This window comes from Asparagus officinalis, chromosome 2 (assembly GCF_001876935.1).
Source record: "Asparagus officinalis chromosome 2, Aspof.V1, whole genome shotgun sequence".
Classification (NCBI taxonomy): Eukaryota; Viridiplantae; Streptophyta; class Magnoliopsida; order Asparagales; family Asparagaceae; genus Asparagus; species Asparagus officinalis.
Window position 1 is genome coordinate 7,877,046 of NC_033795.1, and position 12,195 is coordinate 7,889,240.

A 12,195-nucleotide genomic window follows, 5' to 3' on the forward strand; every position below is an offset into this window, starting at 1 on the left:
AAGAGAGAGATGACGTTTTCTGAATTTTAGATTTATTTCCATCACTTTCTCCATTTGCAATGGAAATAACCTCAATTCTTTTAAAGTTATCTCTCAATATTCTAATAGTTTCCGCGCATATGTACATTCCTTGTATTCTTTTTACCCTAGTAATATTATTAACGTCAAAGAATTAAAGTTTCTCTAATTAAAATCATTAATGCTAAAGGTATAATATTATAGTGTTTTATATTTCTAATGGAATTTAAACATCTATTCAATTAATATTACGAATGTATTTTGGCTACCCAACTTGATTACCAAATTAATATGAAATTACTTTAATTATATAGTGCCAAAAGTTTTTTAATCTATAATATTTTTAAAAAATTTATCCATTAAACCGATCGTTTTAATACATTCTATTGTTTTTGTTTACACAAAGTATCAACTTAGACTATCTTAGATGCTGAAAATGGAAGTAGTAAATACTCAAATTAGAAATTTTAATTATTATATATATATATATATATATATATATATATTTATATATATATATATATATATATATATATATAATATATATATAAATACCAAACAATTACACTTTTCTTGCCAGGTTTTAAATTTTAGCGCCATTTTTTGTGGTTTTGAACTTTGAGGTGTGATTTATAATTTTAAAATTTTGAAAGAGTTCTTTAAAAAAATTTCACTTTTAAGGTTTGGTAGTTGTAAATTCTATGTTTCATGTATTGTGATAATTTTTTAAATGCGTTAGTATATTCTTGTAACTCTAAAATTTTAAGTAGTATCTTTTTGTAATTATTAAAACTATAGATTTTAATTTTGAAAAATTTTAAATTTCAGCGGTCTAACCAATACGACGAAATTTGATGTGTGCTAGTTTAAAATTTTGAAAAATTTAGAGTTTTTTTAGCGATTTTTTTAAATTTTGACAGAGTTTTTAAAAATTTTGAGGTTAATTTTGGCCATTTTACAATTTTTTTAGGTTTAAGGTTAATATCTGTGAATTTATTTTTAATTTTATTTACAAATTTTAGAATTTTAGGGTGTTTTTTTTAATTTGAACTTTTGAAGGTGTTTCTATAATTTTAGAGATATTGAGGGTGTTAATTAAAAATTTAAATTAAATGTCAATAAATTTTAGGTGTATGCATGGTAATCTCTTGAAATTCAATGCTGTGTTGTTTGTAAGTTTTAAAATTTTAGAATTTTAATGTGCTTGTTTGTAATTTAAACTTTTAAAGGGTCGTTTCTATATATTTTGAAAGACATTGAGGTGTTAATGTAAATATTTAAATTCTTTGCAAACTGATGTTAATTTTTTAATTTTCATGTTTTTATTTAAGTTTTGAGAGCTTTGATGAGTTTTATAAATTTGAACGTTTTCAGGGTCTTTTCTGGGGCAATTTTAAAACTTTTTTTAAACTTTTGAAGTGTTTTTTATAACTTTAGATGATATTTAAGGGTGTTAATTAAAAAATTTTTAAATTTAAAATGTAAAAATTTTAGGTTGTATCAATGTAATCTCATTGAATTCATCTGTGTTATTTTGTAAGTTTTAAAATTTTAAGAATTTTAATGTGCTTGTTTGTAAATTTAAACTTTTGGAGGGTGTTTCTATAATTTTTGAGACATTGAGGTGTTTAACATGTAAATTTTAATTCTTTGCAAACTGAATGTTAAATTTTTTCAATTTCATGTTTTTTATATTTAAGTTTTTGGAGACATGTTGGATGAAGTTTTTAATAATTTTATAACTTTTCAGGGTCTTTTCTGTAATTTAAATTTTTTTTTGAACTTTGAATGTGTTTCTATAATTTTTGAAGATATTGAGGGTGTTAATTAAAAATTTTAAATTTAAAGTTAAAAATTTTTAGGTGTGTCATGATATCTCTTGATATCATCTAATGGTTGTTTTGTAAGTTTTAAAATTTTAGAATTTTAATGTGCTTGTTTGTAATTAACCACTTTGAAGGGTGTTTCTTAATTTTAAGACATTGAGGTGTTAACTGTAAATTTTAAATTCTTTGCAAGACCATGATGTAATTTTTAATTTCATGTTTTCTATTTTAAGTTTGAGAAATTTGATGAGTTTTATAATTTTTGAACTTTTCAAGGGTGCTTTTCTGTAATTTAAAGCTTTTTTATGGTTTTTTTTGTAATAGTTCATGTATTATAAATGTTATCTACTTGTATTTCTTTTATCTTAGACAAACTAATATTTTTTTTATGTTTTATATTATTTATTAATATTAGTTTTTTAAATTGTTAAGCTAACATGGTTTCACGTAGGATTAGGATTAAGATAATGAACTATGATTAGGATAGATTAAGATTTAAATAAAAATATTCAAACAATAGGAAAGGGTAATAATTGACGGCATTTATGAATATATATATATATATATTATATATATATTATATATATATATATATATATATATATATATATATATATATATATATGAGATAATGGGTATCCTTGTCATTAAGGAGGTGAGTTTCCTCCTATGACGCCTCTAAAACTCACATGATTGAGCGACTATTATGCATGATCCCTCGTTGAACTGATCTACATATATGCAAAACCCCACACTACCGAAGTTTGGGTGAACCGTTCGTCGTTTGAGAACTCATTCATCTCACTCGTATCAATTTTAGACGCGTTTTGATATGCAATAAAGCTTTTCAGCATGCTCGATGGAGGGTCAAACGACGACGATTCACCCCAAACTTTGTGTGTTGGGGTTTTAGAATATGTAGATCAAAGTTTCAACGGAACGATCATCCACAAGTGTCGCTCAATCATGTGATTTTAAGAGGCGTCATAGAGGAAATCCCCTCCCTATGACAAGGATAACCCATTAATCTTCTCTCTCTCTCTCTCTCTCTCTCATATATATATTATATATATATATATATATATATATATATATATATATATATATATATATATATATAATATATATATATATATAGAGAGAGAGAGGAGAGAGACAGAGAGTTAATGGGTATCCTTGTCATAGGAGGGCATTTCACTCCTGTGACGCCGTCTAAAATCACATGATTGAGGCGACATAGTGGATGATCGTCGCGTTGGAATCATTGATCTACATATTAAAAACCCCAACACACCAAGTTTGGGGTGGAACCCGTCGTGCGTTTACCCTCCCATCAGCATGTGAAAAGTTCTAATTCATTTCAAACCGTTAAATTGATACCGAGTGGTATGAAGTGTCAAACGACTGACGAGGTTGCACCCCAAACATTGGTTGTTGGGGTTTTAGGATATGTCATCAAGCTTCAACGGAGCGGATCATCGCATAATAGTCGCTCATCATTGATTTTAGAGCGTACAGGCAGGAAACATCGCTCCTACGACAAGGATAACCCATTAAATCTATCTCATATATATATATATATATATATATATATATATATATATATATATATATATGCAAAAGACAAACCAGAGTATCTTGATAATTACAAACAGACACAAGAAGAAGATAAGAAACCATGAGGGGAAGTGTAGGATAAGGAGCGGACATACTTGTCACCTACCCGACAAACCCCCCCTAGGAATCAAACACGGAACTGATCGTACTACAGAAAAGAAAAGAATGAGGAAACACAAAAGATTGTTTAAGAGAATATCCCACAGAGGGTCATCACAAACCAAAAGAACTGATTAACGGTCAACCTCAGCGATGATGAGATTAATCAGTAGAGAAGTTATCTCCCACTGCGTCAGTCACATGCTTCCTAGCGATCTCTTCAAACTTCAATTTCGTAGCTGCCCTGCGGATCCTTGTAGCCATCCTATCCTCTTGAGCACCTGCCCATAACAGAGAGTATCTAGCTATACATTAGCTGCAATATGATCAGGGTTAGACTGGACATCATTAAAAATAAGGTAGTTTCGACTGTTCCAGATCCACCAACAACACCATGGTAGTAGAAAAACTTCACTAATATTAGTTTCACCAATCATGCTCAATCATGCTTTTTGTACCGACATCTTTAAAATATTCAATTCTCGTTTTTAATTAGTTTCCCTGGTTTAATTGACTATAATGCTAATAAATTAGTATCCGAAAAAAAAAATCCGAAACCGGATCATATCCAAAACTGTATCCTTCCGATTTTAAAAATAACTTACTATATCCGCATCCGTTCGGATACAAACGCGGATCGGTTCGGATTTAGGCGTTTTGCTGTCAGAGCCCCTTTTCTTGAGGGGGGTTCGGAATCTGAAAATATGTGGGGAGCGCAGGTGCGCAAATGGCGTTCGGTGCACCAACCCAACCGCACCATCAACCGTGGTCCGTGGCCGATGTGGCCCACCGCAGTACTGGGCCCCACGACAATCCACCCGTACTGTGATAATAATATATATATTCTGCTTTTATCCTGATGGTATAGTTGTCGCCGATCGGCACGTGTGACCATATCTTCTTCAGCGCTACGAGTTTTTTGAGCCCGCGGACCGGTCCGGTTTCTATTATTTGCGTACCATGGTTTTAATCTTTTGGTTTGCTTTTCTAAAATTAAAATTTGCCTTTGTAAATTCATGTTTCAGGAAGTGTTTTTTAGTTTTTGAATTTCAGGAGGTTGGTGTGCATTTTTTAGATCTCAAGGGGTTATTTTCATTGTTCGGATTTTGTATGAGTCGGTTTGTAATTTCGGACTTTTTTGGGGATTGTTTGTAGTTTTTTATTTCAGGGGTTGTTTGCAATTTTCATACTTTTAAAGATCTATGACATTTAGATTCTTGAGGGCGATGTTTATATAATTCACACATTTAAGAACGATAATTTTCATGCTTTTAAAGGGGACTATATGCAACTATCAGATTTTCAAGGGGTTTGGTTATTAGTTTTAGATTATAAAGGGCGTTATTTGTAATTTTTGAATCTAAAGGGGAATTTTTTTTGTAATTTTTAGATATTTTAGAATTTTTTTGCAATTTTTTGATTTTAGAAAGTTGTTTATAGTTTTAGATGTTAGATGGTTTTATAATTTTTAGGAGGTTGTTTGTAGTTTTCGTATTTTAATGTGGTTTTTGTTAGATTTTTTTCGTGGGTTGCTAGTAATTTTTAGAATTTTAGTTAGCTCTATGTAATTATTTGATTTTTTTTTAAGGGTTGATATTCAATGGTTCTATGTAATTTATTATTTTTTTCAGAGTTTGTGTAAATTTATAGGGCAAAAAGTCTATTTTTACCGTCATTGGTCTTGATGGTATTTTGGTCTATGTAAAATTGTGGGGTAATGCTATTACGAGGGTTTAATGTAAATTTTTTTGTTCTAAAATTCCCAAGATCTTTTTCAAACTTTTTCAGGAAAGCACCAAAACTTATAGGGATTTTAGTATAATTTAACTCAAAGTCGCCGTGTGGAATTAGTTGAAATTAGGGATAAATAATAAATTTTATCCTTTCAATTATTTTTAAATATTAATTGATTCTAAGTATAGTTTAGGGAAGGATAAATATTTTAAAAGAGAATGTTCTTTTCCAATCAAATCTCTTTATACAAAAGTTCAAATATCCATTGTACATCCTAATTTCGAATTTTAAATTTTTTATATTAAATGCCAACTTTTATAATTATTAATAATCTTTTCATAATCAATAACTTAAACTAATTACCCCTCCTTTAACCACTAATTGCCACGTTGGGAGTTCAGATAAACCCCTAATTTATCTTTTTTGTGACCCATCAATTTCTCTTTATATATATAAAGGAGGGATTCCATTTGCTATTTGCAATACATATATACATACGTGTGTGTGTAATGCAAATTCAATAATAACTGATTTTGTGGCATGTATATGAAACTTTTTCCAATAGCAGCAAGGTTTTATCTCAATTTTTTGAATATAGCTACATAAATCCTAACCTTCCCGACATAAGGTTCAAGAATAACACATTAATCAGCAATAGGATGTGACAATTATATGTAATATGCCTTTTATTTTACGGGTAGGGTTACAATGCATACATGATATAACTAAGTTACACACACATGCATGCTTGCCGTGACTATTAATGATCCACGCTGCTCATTGTGATCTATGAATTAAATACTTTATAATTGATAAAAAATTATATCGATTAAATATTTCAAGTTTCTACATCTAATGACCCAAAAATAAACGGTCTGTAACGGTCTAAAATGTTGATTATTTTGAATTGTTTGAATTATGGGATAGAATACTCCAAACCACATGATTAGCTATAACAATGAACAATATGGATCGTTAATAATCATGAGTAGAGGTGTATTTTTGTATGTGTGCATAACTTAGTTACAACCTACGTATATCGTAACCCTACCCCTATTTCACATATTAAACGTTACTTTTAAAAAATTGTGATTATCTTGAAATAAATACTCAGGTAAGCCAAATATCACTATCACACTTTTAGGAAGATTTCCTACGATAGGGGTAATCTGTAATTTACACAAAACTAAAAGAAAATGAGAAAAAGGACAACACGAGGGTTGATTTGAGCTAGGCTTTGATAAAACTCATCATATTCACACAACTAAGAGAATCTAGGCTATAGAGCAACTAACTAAATTAATAGACATCAAGTGAATGAACGAATGATCACGCCCTGAAGTTGAGCTCATTTAATCCAAGCCAACACTTAAATCTAAAAATAATGTTAGGGGCACACCCCCTAACACCCCCCCAACCACACCCCCCTCTCCCATCGCTACAGTAAACCGGGCCCCACATGTGATTTTAAAATTTTTAAAATCCCATGTGGGACCCGGTTTACTGTAGCGATGGGAGAGGGGGGTGTGGTTGATGGTGTGGTAGGGGGTGTGCCCCTAACACCACTCTAAATCCTAAAAGGTAATATATATATATATGAATATATATATTATATATATATTATATATATATATATATATATATTAAGGTGAAAAACTTGTGTCAACTTAAGTGGATAGGGAATAGTTGTGTCCACCAAAGTTTTTAACCACTCATATTGCCTAGGGATCCATGTATTTATATAAAAGGTGTTTTATATTAATAAAATATGTGGCGTACAAACTTTGGTGGACATCAAACTAAAGTTGATAGGAGTCTTGCTCTCTCCTCTCCTCTCTCTCTCTATAATATATATATATATATTATATATATATATATATATATATATTATATGGGAAAAGTGAATCTAAGGTGACACCCTAGACTCCCACCTAAGGACGCGGCATAAAATCACATCATTTCCTAATTTTTTTTTACGATCCGCTCCGTTGAACTTGATCTGTACGTTCTTAAACCCAAACACACCAATTTTGGGGTGAACCCGTTGTGTTTTGACCATTCGTTGAGCCGTGCAAAAAGTTCTATTCATTCGAAACCGTTAAAATTGAAAGTTCTATTCATTCGAAATGAGCCGTGTAAAAAGTTCTATTCATTCGAAACCGTTAAAATTGCAGCGAGTGGATAAAGGGTCAAAACACGACGGGTTCACCCCAAAATTGGTGTGTTTGGGTTTAAGAACGTGTAGATCAAGTTCAACGGAGCGGATCGCAAAAAAAAATTAGGAAATGATGTGATTTTAGGCCGCGTCCTTAGGTGGGAGCCTAGGGTGTCACCTTAGATTCACTTTTCCCTAATATATATATATAGATAGATAGAGAGAGATTAATGAGTATCCTTGTCATAGGAGGGGATTTCCTCATTGACGCCTCTAAAATCACATGATTGAGCGACATTATGGATGATCCGCTCCGTTGAACTTGATCTACATATTCTAAAACCCCAACACACCAAGTTTGGGGTGAACCTGTCGTCGTTTGACCCTTCATCCACTCGTATGAAAAGTTCTATTCATTCAAAACCGTTAAAATTGATACGAGTGGAGGAAGGGTCAAACGACGACGGGTTCACCCCAAACTTGGTGTGTTGGGGTTTTAGAATATGTAGATCAAGTTCAACGGAGCGGATCATCCACAATGTCGCTCAATCATGTGATTTTAGAGGCGTCAAGGAGGAAATCCCCTCCTATGACAAGGATACCCATTAATCTCTCTCTCTCTCTCTCTCTCTCTATATATATATATATATATATATATATAAGGGAATTTAGGGTTTTTAAAAATTAATTAAAAATAATAATAATCATGAAAAATATTAAATAATTATGTGAAAATTAACTACACATCAAAACGTACCAGTTGTAGTAAGACAACTGATAATATGCAACAGTAAAAATAATACAAGAAATTGTACAATTAAACAAGAATAATTAATAAAAAATATAATTACTTATATATAAAATTAAATAATTATAGGATAACTTTCTACATAATAAAATGTACCAGTTAAGCTAATACGATAGTTGATACGTAATAGTAGAAATAATACAACATATTATTTAAAATGATACGTAATAGTATTGATAACACAACAGATTAATTCTAGAAATTTTCTCCGCACGAAATTAATTTATAAATATTAAAATTATTTAAATAAATATAAGATTTGGACTTTTAAATCGTAGAATTTTTTAGAAATTTGGGAAAAATACAAATATTTTTTTAAAAATCATAATTAAATATTTTAAAATACTAAAAAATTATTTTAACTAGTATCAAAAATTCAATATCATTACATGCATGCACACACACACATAAAACACACACACACACACACACACACACACACATATATATATACTAGTATGCAATACGTGCGTTGCACGTGATGCATATTAAGAAACTACAAGAGTTAAAATATTTGAAGGCCAAGTAATTTTTTACTCACCAATTTTACAATCATTTATTAAATACATTCTTCACATAGAACATATGCTAACTGCACATTACATGTAGTTTTAAACAATCATCCACTAAATATGTTTTCATGTGCATAAATTTTTAATATGCAACTAATTTCACATCTATTTTTTAATACTAAGATCACCAATCCTATCACTATTTATGAAACGGAGGCCCAAAAAAAAGAAAAACGGAACCATTATTTCTAAAAATTATTCAAACATTATGAAACTTTAATAGTAACATTGCGTTACTATGGTTGGAACTTGATTAATGTAGAAGTTGATATGAAAAATGAATGGCATGAGATCATTGATACATTTGGGTTACATCACAAACTCAGCACAAAAACTTGAGTTACAAAAAACATCATCAGAGAAGATTACAACCCTCAATCCATCTCTTACATTTTTCTTCTAATTTAAAATATAATGAATTGCTATTGGAGGAAAACATCAACCTGTAAGAACCACTTGGGAATAAACATTTAACAGTAGCTTCATTTGCCATCAACAAAACCTTCGAACTAAGCCATAATTCACTGCAATAAAATTGACTAAGGTGACGCCTTAGATAATCATCTAAGGATGCGGCCTAAAATCACATGATTGAACTATATTGTGGATGATCCGCTCCGTTGAACTTGATCTACATATTCTAAAACCCCAACACACTAAGTTTGGAGTGAACCCGTCGTCGTTTGACCCTTCATCCACTCGTATCAATTTTAACGATTTCGAATGAATAGAACTAACTTTTCACATGGCTCGGCGGATGGTCAAACGACGATGAGTTCATCCCAAACTTGGTGTGTTGGGGTTTTAGAATATGTAGATCAAGTTTAACGGAACGGATCATCCACAATGTAGCTCAATCATGTGATTTAAGGCCGCGTCCTTAGATGATTATCTAAGACGTCACCTTAGGAATACTTTTCCCATATATATATATATATATATTGCATATCTGACAACAATGATGGAATTAAGAAGGGTCCCTGGTCTCAACCTCTAAAAAGTATCCGGTGGACTTGGTCCCTAAAATTAAAACTAAATATGCACAAAAAGAGAGATTAATCTTTGAATCTATGCATGAGAACCATAGTGTACTAATCTAAAAAGTGGCATCTCTTTTGTGCAAATTAAATGGATATAGGAAAGCATTTCACTCACCTCGCCCAAAGTCGGAAAGCATTTATATACAGCTATAAATGCACGATACAACCCATCCCCTAAATTATATGCGGATATATCGGCCTACTTAATATAGAATAATTGTAACACGGCCGAAAACAACAAAGTAGTTGCGCGCGTTCTAGATCTTGACACAAAAAGAACAATATCAACGTGCTCTTAAATAACACAGGAAACAGGTCATAGAAGGTCCACCGCCATAAATAAACACCGGCTATTAATAATTGCTCAAATGGAATCAACGACGGAAAATAGACGCTAATAGAGGTTTAAGTACAATTTCCATCAAAGTTGATGTCAGCTCATGTGGACGAGCAATAAGCCAATTCTAAATGTATAACAAATTAACAATACATTGAAATAAGCATGGGAAAATCTTAGCACCTGCCCACTTAAGCTGCTCTCTAGTGTTCATATTGGTTTTAATTTAGATGGATAATAAACGTGACCAAATCATAATATGAAAAAGACATCTCACCAAAAAAATGTTGAACCTTACTGCAAATAGACCAGCTTTTCTACCAAACATGAGTGATTGGTAGCCGCTAGTTTTGGGGAGAAAGCAATGGAGTAACAAACAACTTCAAACAAGGCTCACAGTTTCAAGAGGGTTACAAGAGCAAAGGTAATGTAGCTTACGAACAAAATTGATTCATCACTCAGTTGTTCACCAGTGATACGAACCTGCAGCACAGGGAGGATAGCATAATTCAATTTGTTGGGCTTTTTACACTTGATATGAACTTGCAACATTGAACTGAGTGCTTAGTGCTTACCAGAGAGATCTTTTTTCAAAACGAGAAAAACCATTGGAACATATCTAAATCTGGATATGATTATATCGTGGTCAGTGAAAAATGGACTCCATCTACTATACACTCAGGCAAATATCGACGTGCATAAGCTGCTGTTGCCATCAGCAACAATGTCATGACTGGACCAAAAAGAACTGCCCGCTTGAATGCCACTATAGAGTTCAGATATAGCCCACTACCAGGGCTCAATTTTAGGATATGGTACAAATCCAGAATGGTATCCACTTCCATTAGAATCTGCATTCGAGTGCATTGGTGACGGCTGCTCTCCTGAATGAGCTTTCCTGTGTCTTGATTTTGTGGGCGAGGGCATATATGAAGGACTAAAGTCACTGTTTGGTGCATAGAAAGATGAAGGGAGCCCCTGGATTTTTGGCAAGCCAGTTGAATCGGTGTCGAGACCATAGCCTTTCTCAGCAGTTTCAGCATCAAGTGGTATCTCATCCAGTGTCTTAATAGCCAAAAAGTAAAACAAGCAAAATAAATGGGTATATCAGCATATAATAGCATGCATTTTCGAGAATATGCTTTTGCAGACAATCAGACAGAAATTCAATTTGGTAGGAAACGGAAAGACCAACCTTATTAGCCTGTTGCAATACTTGGAGAGTTTCTCGGATGCGTTTTCTCTTTGCCATTATATCATCAGGCTCCTTCAGCAGGTCTTCGAATAGGTTTTCTCTGCTTAGAATAATTAATAATTTTGAAGTATTCTTAATGTCGGTTTTACAAATCTAACTAATAACAGTTCGGCAATATAGCACTAGGAATCTTAAGAAAGAATACTATAGTACCTAACTTTTGATGACAAAAGGAATTAAACAATGAAATGAATAATACTTATAGAACGATAATTTCTTCATACCTGTAAAGTTTCCTGATAAAAACATTATGCAGTTCCCTCTTTGTGTGATTGACCTGGAGAGAAGGATGGAACAAGAGATCAAGACATAAGTTTTGACATGAAATTTAGATGTACTGATACATAATATAAAGAGTGAAAAAACAAGAATAGGCTCCATTGAAGAGCAGTTCCCTCTATTTAGAACAACCTAAATTGGTAAATAAATATAAACCGGACCGCTTCTCATGGGCTTCCAGTTGATCAAAAAAATGGTGAATGAATAGACATAGGTTATGGGTCCTCAAGACTCTCAAATTAGCAAAATAACACATACAAACTACTTTCTCCTAACCATCAAATTTCCCTTCAAATCCACTTTGCTCTTTCTTGAACGTCTTTATCCATACCTTCCAGTTCTATCACTCCTTGTCACCTTTGAATCTTCACTATAATAAAAAGTCAAGCCTCACTACCAAACTCATTCTGGCAGAATTCCAAGTTTATCCTCTCCTAACCTGCTAGTACGCTTTA

At 32.0% G+C, this 12,195-nt stretch overlaps 1 protein-coding gene across 2 annotated transcripts in view; it reads right to left on the minus strand.

Moving 5' to 3' along the window:
- LOC109830119 (dynamin-related protein 3A-like) overlaps window positions 10,239–12,195 on the minus strand; it is an 18,254-nt gene continuing 16,297 nt past the window's right edge. For both annotated transcript variants that reach the window (XM_020397276.1, XM_020397277.1), the window contains exons 18-21: window positions 11,686–11,738; window positions 11,402–11,501; window positions 10,782–11,271; window positions 10,239–10,689 (exon numbers count right to left, since the gene is read on the minus strand). In XM_020397276.1, coding sequence (XP_020252865.1) covers window positions 10,996–11,271; window positions 11,402–11,501; window positions 11,686–11,738 — 429 coding nt within the window. In that variant the 3' untranslated portion in view covers window positions 10,239–10,689; window positions 10,782–10,995. The remainder of the gene's footprint in view (window positions 10,690–10,781; window positions 11,272–11,401; window positions 11,502–11,685; window positions 11,739–12,195) is intronic.